General features: G+C 41.7%; 1 protein-coding gene across 4 annotated transcripts; it reads right to left on the bottom strand.

Moving 5' to 3' along the window:
* Positions 1–53: 53 nt before the first annotated feature.
* On the bottom strand, positions 54–20,622 carry LOC110987878 (exonuclease mut-7 homolog). 4 transcript variants are annotated; one of them, XM_087145027.1, is made up of 18 exons: positions 20,530–20,622; positions 18,464–18,625; positions 17,439–17,602; positions 16,147–16,320; positions 14,709–14,762; positions 13,832–13,971; positions 12,005–12,176; positions 10,728–10,927; positions 8,917–9,064; positions 7,929–7,993; positions 7,446–7,579; positions 6,797–6,906; positions 5,587–5,770; positions 4,071–4,246; positions 3,565–3,717; positions 3,351–3,404; positions 2,422–2,553; positions 54–2,169 (listed from the first exon to the last, which is right to left on the bottom strand). In XM_087145027.1, the coding sequence occupies exons 2-18, from the start codon at positions 18,585–18,587 to the stop codon at positions 1,378–1,380; spliced, it is 2,976 nt and encodes a 991-aa protein (XP_087001153.1). In that variant the 5' UTR covers positions 18,588–18,625; positions 20,530–20,622; the 3' UTR covers positions 54–1,377. The 4 variants fall into 4 exon arrangements, with proteins under 4 accessions (XP_087001153.1, XP_087001152.1, XP_087001154.1 ...); XM_087145026.1 differs by having other exon boundaries at positions 20,489–20,616; XM_087145028.1 differs by lacking the exon at positions 20,530–20,622 and adding an exon at positions 20,412–20,433.
* Between the last annotated feature and the right edge of the window lie 4,108 nt (positions 20,623–24,730).

The raw sequence follows: 24,730 nt of genomic DNA, 5'->3' as shown, positions 1-24,730 counted from the left end.
AAGCTGAACTTAGGGGGAAAACTAAAACATAGGACATCTGAGTAATTCTGAAGTATGTATCCAAGTCACATTTTATTTATTATAAGCATAGAACCCTCCCCCAAAAATGAAATTCGACTTTTTGGTACAATGTCCATTGTCTATTCATTCATTACAAAATTGAAGTAACATCTCTGGGTAGAGACTTATAATTTTGAAAGCTAAGCCGCTTATGAAAATTCTTAACATGCATATGTGACTGTTAATTAATCAGCACCCTTCAGAGTCCAACTTAACACAATTAGACTTGAAAAAAGGTTGAAGGAATGAAAATTTGAGAAAATTGTCATTGTTTTTTAAAAAAAGAAAATAGCATTAATAATCATACATCATTACTACATCACACGATAACTGTTATTTAAATGGTCAAAGGGCAGAGTGTGTCAAGCTTGTAAAAGTGACCTTGACACTATCCGTATTTGACATGAAATATGATTCACATGCTAATATGCTCAGGCTATGTGGCAGGGAAATATTACTAACTGCATATTTCCAATTCTCTGTTACTCATTCCTGAAAAACCCTCACTTAGGCTCCAAAACCTGTGTTATTGAATTAAAAGAACTTGGCACGAAAGTCAGCTGTGCCAACATCTTAAACGATGAGCTTGAATTTTGTTCAGTGATGTCAGGTCATGTCATGTCAAACTGACTGAAATATCAAGACAATTTAAAAAATATCCCCGACCACATCCGACATCATGAGTTTTAAAGGCCACTTTTCCCCAGAAATTCTGTTTAGCGTGTATAGAAATAAGAAACTGAGCTCTTCATTCAGATGTATCGCCCAGGTTGGCATCCTGGTAAAAAATGTTGAGGGTTCCAATTTTAAATGATTCTTTTAAAAGCTTTTAATCAGAAATTACTTGGGCGACTGTAAGATTGGGGTCTCATATGCATGTAACTATCAACATAAGTGCAAATGCAAACTCACTGTAATTGTATCTCTTTTGAAGGTAAAAACAATAACCTGACCCATGGAACAATAAGAGATATCCCAATCAATCACATTAATAAAAAACAGTGGCAAGAACAACAGTAAAGAACAGAACATATGGCCTTATTTACAACTTGTTTGTATTGCAGACAGAGCTAAAAACTATCATGGCAAATTGTCACTGATTGCATACCAGTGTACGATATATTTCTAACTTAAAACTGACAAAGCTTTGGAATCATTTAGTACAAAACATCATTTTACTTTTATTTGAAGAAGCAGTTGATTTAAAATGCAGTGATCGATCCACAATATACATCTTTTCAAATCTGTAATTATTTCACTAAGAACTCAAAGTTAAGATTGCTTCAGGGAAAGATCTTTTCTCTAAATGCAAGTGGACTATACATTAGGCTCACTTGACAAGTCTAAAATGTCAGAAAATTGAGAGACCACTCGATCGAAGTGCGTCCCTTCCCAAAAGGTCTTGCCACAGCGAGAACAGCAGAAGAAGTTTTGAACCTTTTGCAAGATTTCTCCTCTGATGTGTTCAACCTGAAGTGGGACGTTATTTCCAACAGTCACCGTGTCAAAGTTAATGGTCTCCTGAAGGTCACAATCAACTGGTGGCTTGTAATGTGGATTGGACCTCCTCAAAATCAGTGAGGTTGCTGGTAGTGCCACAAACCCCTCTCCATTAGATTCTAGGAAGGGATCAAACTGAAAATCAGTCAAATGAGTTGTCTTAGACAGTGTGGATTCAGTTGGAAGGTATGCTGGATTGGCAACTTGTGGGACTGACGATGCTCCACCTGACAACATTGACGATACAACCTTTTCATTCACACAGGACTTTGCCTCAAACGTTGGGCGGGCTATGTCATAGTAGTCCTCAGGGCCATGTTCAAAGTCTTCCGAATCAAGGAGTAAACCTCCATCATCATCATCATCATCATCAGAATCATACCCATGTAAAGGGCGGGTCAGGTATTTTGCAGATCCACTGTGGGCAACTGATGAGGGAGCCTTAGCTTTAGTATCTTCCTTGCTGGGAGGAATCTCAGCGGCAATACCTTCTGAGCTTACTGGAATCTCAGTGGCAGTGCCTTCCACACCCAGTAACTCCTTCTTTTTCAGCCAAAGCCTCCTCATATCTTCGTTGCTTATCTGGACATAGGCATCATTGTTGCAGGCCTGAAGACAGAAGACACAAACTTCAGTTTTGTAGAAACACTTTCCGATCATTTGTGGAATGCTTGATTAAAGAGCAGGTTTTGAAACGAAGGTCATGCCTCAAATTCCAATGATCACAAATCTACTTTTGGAATACATATACACGGCTGATTTCATTGCATATAATAAGTCACTCAAACCTCATTCCCTTGCTTGCTGAGATTTAATGCCTTTCATCAAATAAGTCCTTTTATTATTTCCATCTTTTCATACCTGGCAGCGGCTGAAGACATCCTCTTGGCTGACTCGTACATTGTAATACTCCAAGACCTGAATGGCCTGCTGTCTGGCGTTGCACTTTGTGTCCACACTCAGGCATCGTCCTTCACCAACCTGAGATTTTAACTTCATGGACACAATTTTTGCAGCAGTTTTAAAAAAAAGGAAGAACTGACGTATCAAACAAACCAAAACCCAAGTTTCTCAAAAATTTCTCACACAAAGTTCTAGCATGCTCAAAAGGCCACCTTGTGATGGTTACTCTGGTATTGTAAAACGGCCATGTTGAGTTAAGCTAGAATTCCCAAACCTCTGGTCTCACATAAGATCAGAAAGCTAGCTGGTAGCATATCGATATATAACTAGCAAAAATATCTTTATCATATTTGTACAAGATACAGTGTATTAAGGGGTTAGCAACAAGAAATCTTGAACTAAATAGCATTCCATTTTTTCATGTTGAAATTGATGGATGACAGTGTACAGCATGAGATTTACTACAAAACAACGTTTTCTAACTAGTTAGAGTTATAGCTGTTGATGGAATTTTGACATCAGGAAGCTCCACTGGCAAAGGGCAAACCAAGCACCAACAAAAAAAAGTCAAGCTCCATCTAGAAATCAGGTCACAGTTCCTGAATGGACAGTGCATGAATGAGAAATACTTTGGCCACAGTCCACTAGAATAGCATGCGAATCAACTTGAGACAAGGATGAGTTGACTGACTTGTGTTGACTTCAAATGGGGGGGGTGATGGCATGTTAACTTTCCCTTTTTCTGATACTAGCTTCAAAGATTGAGCCAGGGAATCTAGAGGACGTTCTACTCATTGAAGTTTGGAGTAGCAACCCTGCCTGCTTTTGGGGCCTTGCAGTTACCAGACACTCTTACAGTGAATTCACAGTGTGGTATGCATACTTACAGTCTGGTATGGTGTTCCGGCTGTCAAAATTATACGACCTTCCCTGACTGCAATCTGAAAGTGAACCATGTTTGAACCGTGTTTCTTTTACGTGTGGCTCAAACGATATAAAGAGGATCATGCCATCTCACGATGCAAACAGACATTAACTAAATCTGACTTTCTTTTTGGTGGGTGTGGGAGCACGCTGACTTGAAACATGAAGACCTCTCACCTTTCCAGCTTCATCGTGCTCATCTGCATTGTCCAAAATCTTTGTGTCCACCCCACATGCCCTGAGCTGCCGACCCAGACCCTGTAACATGGTGTCACAGACCACAGAAAACTCCCCAGGACGTAGTGGCTGACTGGGTCCTTGTATCGAACTCTGTTCAAAGTGAGACAGCATGAAGACTGTTAGCGAATACAGCATATGTTCCTAGGGCTTTTTCTCCACACCTCCATTTTGTCTCTTGTCTTTTGCCTGATCTCATCAAGCTCTACAACCATTATCAAGCATATTGGTGGATCCTGGGGAGCCAATGGAGGCTGTGTCCCCCCAAAAGGATAAATTTGTAGTTCTTTTTTAATCAATCAGAAAAAATGTGGATAGGGGAAACCGTTTCACTTCTTTTCCTTCAAACAAGTGTGTAAAAAGCTCAAAACTTTAGTCTCCAACCTCAAAAAGGCAGTGGGTCCTTGTTCGGGGGGGGGGGGGCAAAATCACTCAATTTCTGTCACCTTGAAGCCTTGTGAGATGACTTTACTCCTGGGTTTCTTGGGTTCCTTGCTTTTGGATTTGGGTTGCTTGGCCATCCCAGACTGGTAGGCAGGCTCCATGTTGATGTCTAACCAAGCATCACTGACTTTGTCCTTCAGAAATGAGTAGATCTCTAGCAGGCAGAGGGCATCCAATGCTGTAAAGAGCACACAGAAAGGAATGTGTCTGGTTTGAAAAATATTTTAAAGATGACACCTCATGCATTCCCTAGACAGCCTCTCGTTCCTTGTCACTCTTTTCAAGGGAAAGCTCATTCAATATTTTATTTCTGCTGATCAGTAAATGAACCATCACACAACAATATAGCTTCTTGCAAGCCCAAAAGTTAGAGAGTGTCTCAAAAATCGGGAATGTTCCCGTTCCATTGGATTGTTCCCACTGGAACGCTGGCGTTCCATTGATGCAGGCACGTTCCAGACTGTCGCAGGCAGCGTTCTGTTGGGAACGCGTGTTACCAGTGGAACGATCCCACTGTTACATTCGCAATCGGGAAGAAAGATTTCCAGCATTCATTTTCTAGACCCTGTATCTGAAGCACGGCAGCTGGAGAGGAGCATATTGTGATTTTCTCCTCATGAAGGTTAACATTTCTCCTGTTTTTCTTTTCCATATTCACCCTGGCATAGCTTCCCATGCAATGAATTGCAGAGTATATCTGGACACCATCAATTTTGTTGTGTTAATGTTAATGTCTGTACTCGCAAGTGTTTTATTCATCCTCGGGCTTGCGTGGTAGAGGGGTTTATCATCGCAATGTTTCCATGCATAAGTAGTCTGTCATATCAGAAACACTTTGGAAACCTAACCTGTAATTGAAGGGGTGCAAGGTGAGGTCTTCAAATATCATGAAAAAGGTTGAAGGACACAACTAAGGCAATTAAGCTGGACGTTGGTATTGCAGCCTACAGCCCAGTGATACACACACAGGCATATACTCTGCATGCAGTCAGCACGTAGTGATTTTCACTTTTGTATCTCAAATTTTGCCACATCACATTTCCATCTTCAGTTTACTTCCAATTCTTATTCAAAATAAAAGCAAAGTCGTTTGTCATGGCAGGCTTCATTTCGGACATTGGCTAAGATTTGTACATGGGGGATATGAAGCTACCCGAATGGGGACATTCCGATGGGAATGCCAGTTCCCGTCGGACCGTTCTCACAAAGGAATACAGTGTTCCATGTGAAACTCCACGTTCCCAACGGAACGGCCGACCGTTCCAGAATGAGAACATGGCGTTCCGACTGTTCCAAATTATGAGACACTCCCTTAGAGTGGAAAACTTAAATGACACATTCAGATGAAACATTCACAAAAAAGTTCTAGTGTGATTAAAATCTGCCAATGTGCTTGAATTTCCCTCAGTGGGAAAAAGAAATCAAAAACCAAAACAAATGGCATCTTTCAACCAAAAATAACCCTTCAGCTTGGACCAGATTATTCTGTCCAAAATTTCCAGCATCAGGAAGACTTACCTGCATACTGAAGTTGGGATGATCTCAGAGGACGCTTCTCCCAATCAGAGAGCTGCTCCTTCTTGTCCAAAGCTCGGCCGAAACACATCAGGGTTAACTCGCTCAAGCCCTTCACGGAAGAACTACTGGGGTCTGTCTCTGATGCTTCTGGTCGCTTCAGGAAGTCTGGCTCAGCTTTCAGAATCTGCATGTAAAATGTTTCAAAAAAGAAATCTGTATTGGTGCATAAACACATGAGTTCTGCTGGCACTGAGAGTGTGATGTTTTGAATGTTCAAAATGTTATTGTTCATATCTCAACTAACATAAGTGCTGTACTTATTGTAACAACTCAGAAATGAAGATATCCCGACCTCCGTGGAATTACAAAATAACCAAATCTCCTTAATTTCCTTGGCAAAGGGGCACTCTCAAGATGTGTAGCCAGCAGCCAACATATCAATGAAGCAAATGAAATGCAAAAACTAAAAACTTATGGCAAGATTTCTCTTAGGGAAGTAATGTGAAATCACTACCACCACATTGGCAGGGATATCTCGTCCCAACCTGTGTAAGCAGATAGCTATACATGTACAATCCACCAACACTTCGTAAGGCCCAATCATTTTCATTACATCTTCTCCAGCTGTGTGGTATTTTGATATGCAGGAACAAGAGATGGCATGCTTTCACAATGTAAAGATGGTCCTTTGGTGGGAACTCAAGGCGTGCGTGCACAGGCTTATGCGTGTTTGTCAATGGATGTACACGACCGCTTTCCATCAGATAGTGTGGTCTCCACACATGCACCAAGTACACTGTCGAAACAATTCCCACCAGCCTGTCTCTTCTTTGCTGGTGAGGGGAGGTTCTTCAGTGGGGGTTGATTCAGCAGACAGATTGGCAATTTTATGGCTTTACATACACATAAATGTGGAGACATCAACCTCCTCAAAGCTTCTGATATGGTATCATTTGCTAACTGCCATGTGCACTGCTTATTCTACTGTCACTCTCTGACCAGCCTCCGGGATGAATACTCATGGAATGCCATGGCTATTCATTCATTCTTGGATATTCAAAACAGTACTCAGATGTCATAAGGGCAAGCTAGACGCCCTTCTCAGACATCTACATGTATATATTCCAGTGAAACAGGCTGTGTTCAGACTACTAAAAAGTGCCCCATGGTGAGGCAGACGGTTGATACGCCCTGCCCAAATGTTACTCACCTGCTCAGTCAGGGAGCACAGATCCACCAGTCTCTGGACTGCCGAAACTGCCCCTTTGAGGCTGGGGTAAGACTTGGTTAACATCTGGAAATCACCGCTGATGCCATAGCCTGCGCCAGACAAGGCCAGACAAAAAGAGATCAAATCAAACAGGGCCATTCCCTAAGCCTGAGGGGGCGGGTGGAGACATACAGGGAATCAATGGACTCATCTTGCTCCAAGTTCTATTTTCTTGGTAGTAAGGAGTACTTGGATCTGGAGTTCTAACGGGTGACAAGTCGGTGTTGATGAAGAACTGCATGAAAACAAACAGTTGTTTTCACTGGCTGACACAAACCAACTTGTGCTAACTGAAAAACTTGCTTTTCAGGATTTTTCTTTTTTAATCGACAGACCTTGTACGTAGTGGCCATCTTCAAGGTAAACTCCTGTCATTCAACTGATACAACAATGCAAACCCAAACGGTTTCCTCAGGTCTGAGATAACAAACACTTTTGCCTTAAAGATGACTATTGCCCTCAAGATCAATAAGCAAAGAAAACCACCGTTTGCAAGTGAAGCAAACACAGAATTTCTTACAAACTAATACACTTCCTTGCCTCTCAAACTCTACTGGCGACCAACAATCAGTTTCACTTCAAATCTTACCGAGCTTGAGAGCCCGAGAGCTTGAAAGGAAGCTGTGGAAGAAGATTACCACCATATCAGCCTCGCTTGCCATCAGTGCTGGCATATCAAGTAGGTAGATCCGGCTGAAGGTGGCCAGCTGAACAATAGCAACCCTAGAAAGATTGGAGAGGGAAAATAGGATAGACTCAGCCTTTCTATGAGTGGCAAGACGAGACCCTTGTGGGAAGCTAAAATGGCCTCAATGTACAAGAAAACAAGGCCACTTTGCTACCTGGTAAAGATGTCCTTTTTCAGTCTCCACAATGCTAACCAACAGTTTACACCTTACCAGTTGATACATTAGTCTCAATTTAGATTAGATTAAACTGGATGGATTTACTGGACTACAGGTAACACCAACCACCGGCCTGAGAGTTGGAGTCGGGCAAGAGAGATGTCAGGAGGCTGGAGAGGACACACAGATGTGAGCAAACATTTTGCAGAGAGCAATTGGACACTGACCTTGTGGTTTGGGTTGCAGTAAAGCAAGGTGTCCACTCCATGTCTATACCAATAAGCTTGTCCTCCTACACCAATCAGGCACAAAACAATAAACAGATTTCAAAAGAGAAGATAAACTTTTGGCAAACTTTGTACACATACCTGAAGTTCCCTAGAATGCGATTTTGTATCTGTTTGCTGGACCCATCTGAGGAATGTCTTCAAACTATTTGTGACCCACTCCACGGAAATGAGTCACAAGGCCATTTCTTATAATTTATTTCATTTTTGTTTAATTTTATTTAAACCATCTTTACTGAGGGTAACCCATCCAGCAGAAGCTGATCATTTGGGACCCTCATTAAAAAAAGAAAACAAAATACATCAAGATCGTAATATGAACATTACCACAAATATAAAAATATATCAGAGTCGTCTGCAGAAAAAAATTCCTTGTTCTTAAAAAAACCTGAAAATTTATATTCAAAATCCAGTAGAGAATCAAAGAGCGGAAAAAACAGTTTATATAAAGGGGGAAAAATAGGTATAGATACAAGGGAAAAGACATAAAGAAAACACTGAGAGAACATTGAGTGCCCCCTACCTCCTCCAAGAATTAATATTAACCATCCAAACATGCAAGTACAAATAAACCGGCAGAGTACAAAATTAATACATGTACCTCAGACTCAAATTCTTTTCTCTTTCAGCAGGCACCAAAAGAGAAATTTTGTTTCAGTTTACAAAGAGAGCCCGCTCAGTTCTTTGTTTTTATGTATCACTCATTGTTGGCATCCTGACGAAAAAGGACATTAAGTGAATGAAAAACGTAGATGGTTCCCATAGCTCCATATGATGCAAAATGCCTTTGAAGGCCTCTTGCTCAAAAGTGACTCTGGCAACTTGTGACTTGTTTTCACACCGTGAAAATACGGTTGAAGAGTGGTCATACGATAACATTTTTACAAGTCACTCAACACTTCATTCACAGCACTACCTGAATTCCTACCTGAGTTATGTGCCTCTCACACACTTCGAGTAAATGAAAGTTATCGACCATGACAATGCTCCCAAGGGGCAGGTTAAGTTGATAGAACGGCACCTGGGGTGTCAGTGCATCAACATCCCAGTTGTCTGGCTCATCAGAGGGAGGAGGACTGGCAACAACAACAGCAAAAGCATTAAGCAGATTAGTGAATCCATAGCTCCAAACTTAGTTGTTGCAAAAGAGGGAGGAAATCTGATGCAGGTAATTTCAAATTGAAAAAAAATTGGTTTCTAATACAAGTCCTACGGGAATCTGTCTTGGATACTTGATTTCCAATATCACTGTCACTTTGACTTTGTCCGTTTGATGACTGAGGTCTTCCATACATTTTGACATTTATATCACATAAATTGGATATCTGTTTGCATGAGATCCTAGATCTTCCACACAGTGTTATATGGCCATATGACATGTGGCCTAGTGGTTAGGGTTTGTAGCTTCTGATCATAGGGTCCGGGGGTTCAAATCCAGCTGGTGGCAGCATGTTGTGATCCTGGGCAAGTCACTTTACCCCTATGTACCTCTCTCCACCCAGGAGTAAATGGGTACCTGTGAGGGCAGACTAGCTTATGTTTAGCTGTTAGCACCGAAATGGCAGCACTGGGCTAGTATACTTCTCAGGGAGCAGAGATGGTTTCAGGAATGTTCAGATGTGAGCCCAGTGTGCAGGGATTATGATAACACAGCACCTCGGAATAGTTTACTAAAAGGCGTTTAACGCCTTCGCGCTGGGAAGCGGTAAGAGACGCCGTAAAAATTGAGATCCCTCAGCTTTTCAGCTATTATTCTCAGCCCACCCTCGAGCGAACACGGTGAAAGAAGGCAGCCCCTGGCTCTTGTATATATGGTGATTGGCCTTTGTGTGTTGCCAAGAAATAAAAAAAGGCCGAATTTGCATCATAATCACCAGCTTCACAATAGTCCCCACTTTGAAAAGAGGCAACAGGAATGGGGAAGCATGAATAGAGCCGGTTGCCACCGAACAATGAGCACGCATGGCCACAAACCGAGAATTTGTGGTTTGGCAGGTGGCCTTTCGGGCCAAGCGAGGCTAGAATTCTCGGAGTCGGCTTTCAGAAAAAAAATCCCGGTGTCAAGGGGTTACCAAATGTGTGTTATTAATATTTTTATTTATGGTAGATTTTTTTTATTAACCATACATGAAATTGAGGGTTTATTATAGGATAGTGTGAATACTGGTTACATAACATGACACAGACTTGTTAGGTATCAAGTACAGCAGTTATTATATGTCTCACTCCTGAGGCTGAATCAATTCCAATAATGCACTATTCAAATATTCGCCCTTCAATTTGAACAAATATTCGAATATTCAGTCACACCGACCAGCAGATTGTTGAACAAACCATACACAAAATCAGTTGCAATAATACACACACTTGTACATTATGACCAATATCATAGCTTCTCACTTCTAGGAGTATCTCCAGCCATGATTTAGCAAGATTGAAGAGACTTTTTGCCCTGTTGAAAATTTCTATTCCTTTTAAACAACGAATAACTTACTTTTTAAATCGTTGTAAGATTTCTGACGCTTTTCATTTGAATCTACTTGAAGCAAGCCTCCATAGTGCAATTTTTCTCATTTAATACATAAAATTTTCCCTTGCTATTCATGAATTTTGCATTCGAATATTCAAATTTGTAAAATAATATTTGAATATTAGACAATCGATCAAACATTCGGCTATTCAGATATTTTGCACAGCCCTCCTCTTTCCATAGGTTCTCTGAAACCAAAATGTGATTACCATGCATTGTGCATCTCAATCGCTCCTGCGACGTCGGCTGCGAGTTTGCTCTGATCAATCCCATAATGCACTGCCCACTTAGCAGCAGCTGGCGGGTCATTGTATTCTATCAGCAGGTTGATAAACTCTTCCTGCAGGGCCGTGTTGTCTCGGATCGTGTTGCAAATCAGCTCATCCCAGTTCTCAGCATCCAAAGTTTGCTTCATTTCAAAAAAATGAAAAGGTGGATGCTTTTAAGCATGGAGTTATCTAGATACACTGCATCAGAGTCCAGCGACTAAAATTCTGAAAAACTTGGCTAAGTTGTAATACTCAGAATAATAGAACTGTTCTCGACCAACTCAAGCCGTGTAACCCAAAGTTGCCATCCTTCTAAACTGTTGAGGTTTCTGTTTGTAAAATGCACCAACAGAAATGGAAAACAGGTGTAAAATGGCTCACATTTCAACTGAGCACTGAGCAGCCCTTGACATAACCCTAACCCCCTAAGGTGTATGTAAAATCGTATTGAAATTGGAGGATTTGGGAGTGTTAGGGATAAAGGAGCATAAGAAATTGGCACAAAAATGAAAATGCATATATGTGGCCTGGAGACACTCGGTTGTGTTGCCATTTGTGGGGGCCACTTCCAGAGACGTGTAGATGAATGCCTGCATGGACATTTTCATCTGAAACGTGCATTACTTATAGTTTATCAGATAAAATGACCATGAAAATTAATGATGTAACAAGCAGCCTTTCCAATGGCACATACTGTACGCATTCTGTTAAGAAACATACCACACATCATGCATAGGGTGGAATTGATACAGAAAGCGCTCACAGGTCATTAGCATTTACTTTGATATCTGTCAAGGATACAGCAACTGTGACCTCTCATTTAAAGTTTCACCCACTTTTGATAGACAAATAGGGTTAAATACTCAAAAAGCTTCTGATGTTTAGCTGTCATTTCACCCCATTATGCATCCCTTGTCACTTAAGTTCCCCAACCGTTTGAGGAATAACAATGATACAGAAAATTTTAAACGAGCGGGTATCTGCCAAAAATGACGCTCATGGCACAATACAAATGTAAATCAAGTAAAATTAACAAGAAATAATATACCTATCCCTGAACATGTGTGTTTTAAGAGAAACCTTGAAGTCAAGTGGGTAAGTCTTATTCACTTGAAATTTTTAACACTGATGCTTCTACCCTGAAAGGCACTAAGGCAGCCAGCAGGTATGAGGAATGACCGGCGTACTCTGTGATCCACTGGTGGTCTATGCTTTACCTCAATATACTTCTTATACAGCAGGAACCGGACAGCTGCTAGATCTCTGTGGAAGCTGGTGTTTGGACAAATGGCGAGGTCTAGCTTAAACAGCTTTGCCAGCCGCACAATTAGCTTGCTTAGATTCTTTGGGCGCAATTTCTCCTTCCTTACTCCTGGAACATCCAAGTTGCTGCATAGAAAAAAACAAGAAAAAGTGTTGAAACATACAAATACCCCATCACCACGACTACGCACAAGCATGCACACCCATGTTAGCATTGCATGTCTTCAGTGCGGATCTATTGTTTTGTGCACACAAAAACTTGGTGAAAACACTCCTTTTTCTTGCAATGTGAACATTACTGACCCTGGATCTTTGACTGTTTCTCTTCCTTTTGTTACCAGTAACCCTTACTCCAACATGCCTCTTAAACCTATTTTTCTGAGAGGAAGAAACCTTGTGTAGACACGGGCAAGTCCACACAATGTCTCCTTTATTTCCTGCATCATGTGGGCATCTTTTGTTTCCATATTCACACAAGGAACGGTACACTTGTACACACAGTGAAATAGACAAAGCAGGAACAATATGCCCATTTGGCTTTACCAGGCTTAAAAATAAGACGTCAAAATGTTGCTTACTTTAGATAATCAGAGTAGGCAAGACAGAGCATGTGTAAGTGCATTTCATTATCACTGCGGAAAGACACACATACTGAACAAGGGGACTTCACATCCTAAGTGGTTCGTCTTCAATCTGTTACTCATAACTGTCCTCTTAAGTATGAGTGCGCTAATTAGTCTAGGGAGAGTGTTACAAAGCACACATAGTGCCTTGTCCTGAGGTACAGTAACACATGACTGTGTGCACACTGGGTCTTACACATAAAGTGAGGAGCACACACGCCAACGAGTTTCATCGGAATGTGCACACATCCCTGGGATTTGTGCCTAAGCACTGGGTGTTCAGCAGCTAAGTTGTTCAACAAATTTTTGTCCTTGTCACGGTATATAGACTAATCCGACCGGACGCCACAACTGCGGTGGCACCACACTCACGCGCACATTCTTCAGCTTGACGCGCGCGTGCATTTGGCAAATCATGATACCCTATTGATCAAAGAGGCATGTGACACGTGCATATCACCTGTCCACGAGCGTCGTGCCACTGCAGTAATGGCTTCCAATTCTGGTGGTGGAATGATAGGAATGATAGGCCGTCGCTGCTAATTTGTTCTTCAAATGTTTGGTCAGTTTTGATCAAAGTTGTCCTGATGCAGTATTCAGGCAATCTTACAGGTACACCACTGAACTTATCCACCCTTCTGTTACGTCCCAGAATTGGTGTCATTCCTAGCCCAAACAAGGGTGGATTTAAGGCCACCCTTCAGATGATGTTCATGCAAAAGATCTCACTTTTGTGTGGGAGAGGTCAAAAGCTGAAGGAAGACTGTGGGTATAGGTGTCAGGAGAGTCAAAGCCAAGGTTAACATGTCCACTCAAGTCCATGCAAACTCCTCGCGCACCTTCAGCAGTCCACCATAAATCTTTGGCAATTCACCACTAGTCCTCAGAGGTAACTCATTTCCAAACCAAGTCATACTTTACCCAAACAAACTGTGACTGAAGCAATCCTCCGTTACTGTCCATCCCGCATATACAGTAGGGATTTTACTTTCTGTTTTTTCAATGGTTGCTTGCCATGTTGAAGGAAATATAAGAGAGTACCAACCAACTTCAAGGAGGCTATTACTTCTGACCAGACTTGCAAATGGACCTGTGATTTACTCTGTGCTCAACACTATGAAGACTTCAATGTCAGACTCTTTGGTCTCATGATCTTACGCAATGACTTGTTGAAGATCAAAGTTCTTGGCACAGAAAGAATCTAGTCTCTGTAGCAGCTCCACCTGGGTCTTCTTGCTGTCCTGCATGTATTTCTCCACCAAATTCACTTTGTCTTGAAAAATCAGTGGCAGACAAATCTACAGAATAAAAAATAAAAATGAACCTGGAAGACGCTTCAAACCCCTGGGATGTCTGAAATGTTCCACTGCTTTGGTCAAGCCATCCGTAAAAAAAAAACGAATTTCCAAAGTCCAGAAAATTTCAATGTGTCTTACTGCCATCCTCTCAGTCTTTCACGAAAAACTCAAACCTTGCCGAGCTTCAGCAATGTAAAACACAAACTGAAATATACCATACAAAAAAATGACCTGATGTTTTGATTCTAGCAGAATCTTTATCAAAGGCATCCCCTACACAGTGAACAACAGCTCACAACAACTAGAGCTGTACGGTACACACACTTGTTTGGGTTTAATCCTCAAACTAAATTACAGACTCTACAATGACCGATCTACTTCTTACACCAACTACATTTGTAATTAGATGCAACCGAGCACCTTTTGCTTGCTGTGATGTTGCCCTTTCCAACTGGCACTTTTGGCTTTTTTGGTCCTACATTATAACTTTTATAAAGTGTCCATAATTCTGACATCTCTGGAACACATGCATGCATGCTTAGAACCTTCCATAATATTCCACAAATACTCCACAGTGCAAGGAACTAATAAGACATTCTATGTATTTGAGAAGTACTAGGGGCTCTGGTCTACCTTCCTCAATCAAACACAATCCCCAAACCCTGACAGATTTTGAAGGATGTGGGAATGTTTAAAGTAAATACGGTACTTTTTTTTATGTTCCACTAAAAACTGACCTCTTCAATTTTGAAGCAGTGTTGAAGTTTAAGTTTATAGGCAGCCACTCCTGCCTGCAAAACAAGAGTTTGTATTCTGTAAGTGAAGAAGTTCTCTAGGATTTCTGAACACGCATGAAACACACAACAAAATTTACAAACAAGTTGATCGACTTTAATGTACAGAGAGTGGCAATGCTTGCCACGATTGTGTTATTTTGATTGTTAACAAACGCCTGTGCAGATACAGTCGAACACGCTTAATACTAGCTCCAAGGGACTCTCCAAAAAACCTTGTCTTACAGTAAACCTCATGTTATACGTGTTGACACTTATCCCATTCACAGAGCGCAAGCCTGGCACCATGCACTACCAAGCATTCATGTACACGGCAATATACATGTACTGCAGGCCTACATGTACTGTACAATGCAGTATATGCAGTGGATTAGTATTTGATGTACAGCCTTTAACTTGTTCATAGATTTTAAATCATATTAATAAATATGATTCGAATGAATAATACAATGATTCCGAATATGCCTACTTGTTTGACACAACAGTGGCTGGCTGGCTGCCCTGATGCACCGTGTGCACGCAGCGTTGCCAGGCACGTAAGGAAAGGTTTAATGAACTTGAAAACCAGTTCATATAAGGACCGGACATAAGAGGGCGTTGAAATTGGGGAATATCTGTTGGTTTGTAATTGGCGGGAAGGATCTGTTTTCAAGTCAGGTTCACCCATAATTGCTCATGTTCATCTAAAAAAAACAACCCCCCCCCCAAAAAATTCTTTCGGACCAGACCCACTGTGATCAAAACTCCTTTGATGCCGCGACATCACAACACCTATTGTTGTCTAGAAAAAAGCCCTCTCTAGTGGCACAAGGAACAGAGTCGTAAAACTGCAGTGCAAATTGCTGAGCAGATTAGCATTTTTGGAGAACTACACGTTCTCTCAGGAATTACTTTACTGGGATTAAGCTTTTGAAGACGCTTTTCAATTGTACTCGTATTAAAAATGCCATGGACAATGGTTTTTGGCACTGCCGGCTAGGCAAAAGTGCTCGTCTTGTCCGTGTTCTTGTCTTAGCATAGCTCATATAAGTTTTCTCTCATAGGAATGTGTACATTTTGAACGGGACTGAAGAAATATGCTCTTCTTAAGCGCAATCCTATCTTAAGCATGCTCGTGTTATTCGTGTTCAACTGTATGTACCAACGGATGATGAGTGTTAACAGATTGGAAAATGAACTGAATTTTCTTTTGTTTTTCAGTGACAATTCACAATTGGGAAACCAATTATGGTTAGTCATTTTGGCACAAGTTGTGGATAACACTGGAATATTCAATCTGTCAACCTGATGAAATTACTCTAACAGCTAATGTGACACTCATCAGGATTTATTATTTGTACATTATGTTATAAAATGTACATGTTACACAAAGGGGATTTACCTCTTTGAACTGCTTCCTTGCTAAGAGTATCCTAAGATGTGTGGCAAGATACTCATTTCCTTCACATTGGAGATGGTACAGGATGCATATCATGTCAAAGAGATTGAAGTGTGCGCTGGTGGCAAGCCGTAGAGCCTGCAATTTCATCCCATCTGTGATAATGCTGGACAAGTCCTGAAACAGACATGGAAGTCACATGCTTGTTAAGCTTATGAATACCGCTGATCCTGAAAGCTAAACGTAAAATTAAAATTTGCACGTAAAAATCTAAGATCTGTGGATGGGAAACGAGAAGTGGATGAACCGCAGAGCAAACCTTGGGGCTAATTTGAGGAAGATTCTGTGAGGAATTCATACACTGCTGGAAATCTGGGTAGTTTTAACAAGCGTATCCACATTTGTTGACCAATCCATCAGCTATGTTCCATTCAGGACCAACATAAAAGACAAACTTGACCGCTTCCTTTAAGTGACACTTAAGACAAATCTACTTATGGGGAATTCTACTTGTCTTCCAGGGATGTGATTTTTAAACACTGAACCCCCACTAATGGAAAAACTCCCAATGAGCAATGAATAAGTCCTTATATCTTGCGGAGATTCCGGACCCAATCAGCACAATCCTCTGCCCAGTTTCTACTTTATTCCATCTGAATTTAAACACAGAACAAGTGTTAGAAAATGTTCCATAAATTGTGACCCAACCCAACAAAAAGAGTCACAGGTCGACTGAGCCATTTTTTTAGCTAATAACCTTTAAAAAAAATATTGCACAAAGGAAATTAATAGGAACCCTTTACACATTCATCCACATAATACCCATTACTTGTCCTCAAGATGCCAAACTAGATATTACATCAATGCAAAGAGCTCATCTCTATGAAATGAAAACTAAAATAGAATGACTCGAAAACAAAAACAGCCTTAAGACTCATTTTTCCGGGATCCAGTCACAACTGAACATAAGTCAAACCAAAACCAGCTTACATGAACAAACCTGACTGCATGTGCTCTCTCTCCCCATTGAACTGGTATGCATGAGAACACATGAATCGTCTCCCTCGGTCACAGCCGCAGAGCCAGGATTCTGAGTATGGGAGGGGCGCAAGCGGGGGGCTTCACGCTAAAGTTGGGGGGCTGACTGGATGTTGGACATAGACATGTACATAATCGTGATCACATCAAGTGGGGGGGGCAGGCAACTGGGGGCGACATTATTTCACGGAAGGCATGTACCCCCCCCTTAGCCACGCCGCTGCTCAGCCAAGCCACAAACAACTTGGAAAACCTACCTTAGGTAGCCGCTGTCTTTTTTCCTGCACCCACCAAGAGAACTCTTGCAAAATGACGAGACCAAGAGATGATGGCTTCATGCGACGCAGATCTTGACTCTTGTCCAAGAGGTGAAGGACAAAGGCATGAAGGTCACGAGGTGCCACAGAGTTGAAGGCTCTGGCTGTTTTCATTCAAAATAAATTATCAATATACAGTTGAGAAATAACTTTGTACAACGTGGTATTGTCATCCGGTTTGGCAAGAAGAGGATTTCCCCCACCATGTATTTTGCCCGCATATACACTGTAGTATGTTTTTGATTGCAAGCAAGGACTGTTCAACCCTTACAAATCTTTAGGAATCCATCATATTTTTCAGGATTTTGCTGGATTAAGGAAAACAGAGTCCAAATACACTTAGTTTAAATGAAGCCCAATGTCCCTGAAAGCTCACGTACATGTACGTCTGTACACAAAAAATGTGTCATAAGAAACCAAATGTACCGGTACAAACATTGATGAAATGGGCAGATACACAGGGCTTGCCCTACTGTTGCTACCATATCATCCTGTGCACAGCCAAAGGAACTAAATCCATAGCAACCAAAATATAATATCCTTGGCAACCAAAGTACTACACACATTAGCAAATGTATTCTGGTGTGTGAACTGCACATATTCAAAAGTGCTAGCATTGGGATCGAACATTTTGTGAAGTGGCCGATTTGAAAAGTGTCAGCAATTTTCAACAACTTTTGTATTCAGTTAGAAGTATATTTTAATCAAAAATTTTTGTTAAAAAGGTGCAACAAAACAAACAACATCTTCTTCATCTCCTTCCCCTAGGCTTTGCCTCGAGAAAAAATAGAATGCTCCATGGATCACCCCACAGGGCTGGTTTTAAAATACCGCTTGAAGTGGACAAAATTTCAATATCACTCCTACTAGTAATACAGTTGGAACCAATGCTATAAGTCGCGAAATTGTGGACCACATCAAGGGAAACAACAGCTGTGCGATGGCAGTTTTCTCCTGGGCCTTACCTAATGACAGTGCAACCTCCTCTTTTGCCTCATTCTGCCAAAAATGCTCGATCTCGCAAAGCCACTGGTCCCAGACCACAGGTGCTGTTGAAATGCCAGCGGCAGACATGTCTGTGTGCTGCATGACTGTTGAATCTCCAGCAGAGGTTTTAAGCTGAATCACTGTGGTAGGAAAGTAGTACGCTCGAACACAATCATAAGGATATCATAAACGGACTCCAAGCACTACAGAATTCCATATCTGCCGTCATCCGTCGTGCCTCGCCCGTCGTGCGTCGCCCATGGGTTTTTTTTGTCACGATTGCGCAGTGGTATTTTTAACTTTGACCCTTGATCGTTTCACATGTACATTTCCTTGTTCGATCGATCCACCATGCCTGACTCTCATTTTAGCAATAGAACTAGAAGAAGTACATGTATTCGTTTTTGCATTTGCACCAAACTCCAATTGAAAGAAGAAATAATATCCTGACATCGGCTAAGTAACGTGTATATGAAATAATACCATTTTGGTTACATAAATAAATCAACAAAATAGACTTTTGTTAGGGTAGATTGTTTTTCTCGATAACTTAGTTACTCTAGACGCAACTTTACTTGTTAACAGCCAGACTTTAGGTCTATATCCTACGTGATATTTCTGTCTGTCCCTGCACGATATCCCACAGAACGGAATGTAAATAATAGATTATTCACAATGTTTGATTCCCAATAGTTTTCATAAGAGACGAATGGATTCAACATTATTTTGAGGGCGGTATACCTATGATGAAATCTGCTGTATACTCCAAATTAGACATGACTTTATTTGCAGGTTGGCTCACAGAAGTCTTTTAAACAGTAACGTTACTTGTTAGCCCCATAAATAATGCTGATATGCTGGACAACCTGTTCTCATTGGTCTATCCACCATGGCATACACACCCACAAAAAACCAACACGTCATATTTTCTGAAACTTAAACCAAGCGGTAATTGCCCCTTAACAATACATTTAATAAACAGTTTGTTACCCACAGCACGTCTAGTATTTCTGGATTTCAAGGTGAAATTGAGAGGACAAGATAGAATATCTGTATCGGTTGGCAGATTTCTTCCTGGAATTTGATGAAAACAAGTCGGCACATTTTTACAGTATGCAAATTAGAATAACACTGTGGATAAGTTGGCCGGAACATTTTTGCTGAAAATGTTTTTCCCCAAAAAACACTTGGTTGAATTCTCAGAGAGGCGATATTTTCTTGTCAAGGGGCAGGGGTAGTCTAGCATTATTGGAATTAATTATGTGACTAGTATATGCTTGGCAGGTGGGATTTGTACTTGCCTTATTCGGAAAAGATCTTTAGAAGTGAATGGAATCATCACATTGTCATTTGTTAAACAACGGCTTTTGCAGGTCCTATGCAACCCATTTGATGGGCGACGCACGACGGGCGACGCACGACGGAAAATGGCATGTTTGGAACTGGTAAATGGCAGAATTGGGACACAACAAAAAGCAAAATGCGACGGACGACGGCAGATATGGAATTCCATAAAGCACCCCCTCAACAGAGAACAACAGAAACAGCAGGCCTACCTGGTCCCTGCCAGAACTGTATATATATTGTACTATGTACATGTACTATAAGTATGTAGCCTACTGTTAGACCCACAAACAGGGCCCTGCATTATACCAGTACACCATCGATATACAGGCACGGTCATGACATAGGGCAATGTAGGGCCCTAGCCCTGTTTACTGGTCTACCTGCCTTCTGCGTAATACATGAACATGTACATGTACAATAGTAACCCTGCATGATTAGGCCTATGTAGACGTACTAGGCCTACATACGAATAAAAAATTATGTCGACAATGAAAGTACATGAATCGAAAATTTGAACTTGAAGTCAGCTGGCCACGGCACTGAACTTCAGCTAATTGACACACAGAGCTAGCTCTGGACCTGAACAAGTTTCCCTAACAATATCCAATAGCAGTGGTCAACAGATGCAACTCATTCATCGATTACTGCAGGATTACCAGGCCGTTTCATCAGAAAAGATAATACGCCCTAGGCCTACCGCCTCAGTGCCTGACTGCCGTGAACTGAAATGCATTTATCACAGACTGACAGAACTCCAAGAAGTTAGACTACTATGGACGGTTTACCCGTGTTCACGCATATCCGCGTGTAGGTAACAGCGCCCTCTCGTGTTTCTGCACTTAAGACGGGGCCGGGGAGCGGAGGAAGAGGCGGGGGGCGGGATTATAGGGTGGCTATTCTTGTTGTCTTGCAGTTTTGCCCTTAAAACATTATTATTCATAAAAATGGACTGAGCCTTCGCCACATTCTGAACAATCCAAACAAGGCACTGATTGATTATTTTCTGTCTTAATACAGTCCGCATGAACAGACTTCAGAGTAGTAACGGGGTGAGGGGTATTATCTCCTTTTACCAGTTATTATTTTTTTATCAAAGAGCTACTTATATAGATCTATGTTTATTATTTATCTATTTAATTTACAGGAGGATTAGCAAATTTACCCCTTCCCCTATTTGGAGTAAGAAACAAAAGTGCTCATTTGAGGTTACTTCGAACTTTCCAGCAGCCAAAACAAAGAACAAACAGTTTAAACCTTGAAAGTACTGTTTAAAAGTAATAAAACATGTATTAATCAGTCACTGTACATGAGATGCACCCCGGTGTAATAATGTGCCCCCCCCCACTCGTTGAATTTCCGTGGCTGGGGAATTTCAGGATTTTGTTAATCCTCAGCTGAAATAGCTGGAACAGACTTTCGTCACTGGCAAGCAGTTGACCTCGTACTTGCTGTAGATTCCATTTAGGGACGGGTGTAGTTAAAGTTCGTTTTTATATGAACTGGAAGCACATTATTGGTAAACCTTCTTTCCCCGTCTTTATAAAAGGAACAACATCGGGATCACCTTTCATAAAGACTCCCATATGAGCCCTCCTTGATACAAAGCCAATTTATGGTGTTCCTAAAGTTGTCACCAATCCTGCTCATGACGTTAGTAAAATGTCTATTAACACTTTCTTGCGGTATACAGATGAACTCTTGAGCGAAAATGTCTTCGAAGACGTTTTAGTTGTGTGGTATCACTGAATAATTAGAAAGTAATATTGGGCGTCGCCAGGAAAGGGACCTTTCTGGAGAGGATCACTTATCAACAGTGGCAGACTGACAAACCATCAACGGTGAAGGGGCTTATTTCAGAGGCGTTTCGACAAACATTAACTGTTTTCTCTTTCTTTTGTTCTGTCATACTCTGTGCTTCCCTTGAATGTTTCCCCCTGGCCCTGTTCGGGGGACAAGTGTCCCTGGCTTGCCTCTCCCCTGCAACGCTAAAGACGGCAGATAAAGAAGAGAGATCGTCTGTTATTTGACCATTTTTGAACACCAGAAAGGGTCCTTTCAGCGAAAAATAATACGCATCACACGCCATCTAAATAATTGTAACTTGCGACAAAGGAGGGTAAGAAACATGTGCTTGCTTTAAAATGTGAGAGGGGATACCATGCAGTGACGTATGGGGGGGTTCCCCAGCAGAAGTCCGTGCTTCAAGGTTTACCCTTGAAAGTTGCATACAACCTGCAATTCATTTGTTTTCATGTGACATCTTGAAAATGAAAATCTGTGCAACCCCAGTACCCCCACAGAAATCTTACCCAGTGTAGTTTAAAGGCCACTGCCAGTGAGAGAACAACAACAACAACAACAACAACAACAACAACAACAACAACAACAACAACAACAACAACAACATCTTTCTGAAGGTAATGAATGCTACATGAAATGGTTTTAGTCAAACATAGAGACTGACCCTTAAAAAATAACTATAAGTCTCAGTTCATTGCCACTCAGAAATTTCCCTTGATTGCGTATGCAGATCTGATCCATTTTGTCAACGGTGTTGTCAAATTTTTCATCTAACTTGCAAGTTTGCTATCCGTCTTGAGCGGATCGAAGCACACCCTCATCGGTTGAAAAGAGCAATGTCATCGGAAGTGTCATTGGTACCGTAACGCGTGCATGTCATAGACGTTTGTGAACCATGCAGCGAGGTGCAGTTCCGACTCCCCACGGACGAATACGTCTGTGTTCCGACCAAGGGAGCCTTCGTCACAGACATATAGATACATAGACCACCAGTCTTGCGCGTAAAACCGTTATTTGTGAAAAGTTTGTGGCCTTCATTGCTGGGAAAATTGCACCCTCTTTTTGTCCAGTTCGGGGCTCATAGCGGTCCAGTCCATCATTTTGTCATCTGTGCCTCATATTCCTTGCAGTGACAACGAAAATTCTCAAATTAAATCTAAAGAGGGGTGCCTAAGATAAAAATCCGATGACATTTTAGCTCAGTGAATACTGTAGGTTAGGAATTTGTCTGGGACACGATCTTACATTATTGGTCGAATGCAGCTACGTGATGTCAAGAAAGCGCGGGCATGTGTGGTATCATTTATCAACGCTTGCGCACGCTTCAAAACTAAGGTACCCCCACTGTGCGTCTATAGACAGATCGTTGGACATGGCCGTATCTCGTCCACAAACTGCGTTTGATGAGATGGATTCAGAGGAACACTAAATGTCTCCGATACTCGAACGGTCAACATTTTCAGAAAGATGACGCGCTCACATTGGCAATAGGGCCGTCCCATGTAAACAGGTAAATGTATTTTTTAGTATAACAAAAGAAGCTATTTTGGGGCCTATTTCATTTCCCTCCTCCTCACAGCGCTTAAAAAGCCCCCGTATTAGACTTCTCTCTTCTGCAGGTCATATGGAGTTCAGATTAATAAATCTCTCAAGGTTTGGCCCACCCGACCCCTCCCACTGAAAACGTTGTCTTCGGTCTACCTCTCATGCATGCCATTTAAGTTTGCCCGCGTGCCTGGTCAGGTCGCGTCGATGTGTTTTTCCTGCTTCCGGGTTAATCGATGGATTAGGCCTAACCACGAAGTACCAACGAAAGAGGATGACAGCCTGAAATGAGCTCACAATTCGTTTGCAGTGTGGGAGCTTAACGAATCGGGCGTTGTTGGGCCCAAGTGGTTACACAAGTGGGTGGGTGTGTCTGGGGGCAAGTTCTAAATCGGCAGCGCAATGGCAACCAGTAATGCAATTCATTGGACTGCACAACAAGTGTACACCTCCAACCTGAGATCTTCTCGATGACTTCGTTGCAGATAAGGGCTCTAATTTCATTTTTAATACCATTGTTTTTAGGGATTTCGATTTTAAGCAATTAAAATTCAATGATATATTGCCTTTTCTGAAGAAGAAAGCAGCTACAACGATGGCGATGGCTTTGACTTTGGAAAATGGTGCTAGTGCAAGTGAAAACTTCTGGAGCTAAAACTCCTAACCCCTCCACATATGCCACAAGTTTAATTACAAAGTGTAGGGCTGTCAGCCCCGCGACTCAAGCAACGCCGAAAACATTGTGATGGGTGGGTTTGCTGGTCACCGTGACTAGTGGGACGCAAAAATATCCGCTTGTCACACTGACAAGATATTGACAAGAATTCGACTCATACTGCCAGAAGACAAGATAAGGCCTGTCACATAGAAGACCCTCGATGTGTAGGGTTCTGGTCGTCGAGGCAAATCTAGCTGTTACTTTGTCATACTGACAAAATAATTATTGACAACCCAGACATTCATTAACATTTTGGTTGTTCACTGCGGTGCCTAATGCCATATCGATCCGAACAAACAATCCAACCTCGAATAGCTCGTTGGTCGAGTGTAAGACAATCGCGCTGTAGTAAACAGAAAGTCATTGGTTCGAATCCCATCGGAGCCAGCGTGTTTATTTTTTTTTCAAAGGCTCTTAGAGTGCACCGAAAACTTGTCTCTTTGACAAGTGAATTCTTGTCGTCGGGCAAAATAAGTCTTACAGCTTTGGATTAAAGCTATCGGGTAAAAGCAAAACCCGCGATAGATTTGAGAAGCTTGAGATGTCTCGAAACTATTAGGCGATCCTTTGGAGAATTTATGTGGGACGCCCGGAAAAGTGGAAACTACTCAGACTGATATTGACCTCGGTTTTGCGTAAAAAACTTGCTTGTGAGTGGCCGCAAAATGTAATTCTCGCAACTGTTTTCAAAGTCGCATCCTAATTCGGGCGAGTTCGGGGAGGGCGCAAAACCTTCGCGCCGAACGTCGCGAGGAGGTCGGACAAAATGTACTGCGACTTTCACCAAACTCGCCACACAAAATTGACCACAAGTTGACCAAATTTGCCGCAAACG

The sequence above is a fragment of the Acanthaster planci genome, linkage group LG13 (assembly GCF_054643075.1).
Source record: "Acanthaster planci isolate LZ-2023a linkage group LG13, COTS_SCS, whole genome shotgun sequence".
NCBI classification, from domain to species: Eukaryota; Metazoa; Echinodermata; class Asteroidea; order Valvatida; family Acanthasteridae; genus Acanthaster; species Acanthaster planci.
Note: the sequence above shows the minus strand (reverse complement) of the source record. Positions and strands in the feature narration are given on the sequence as shown.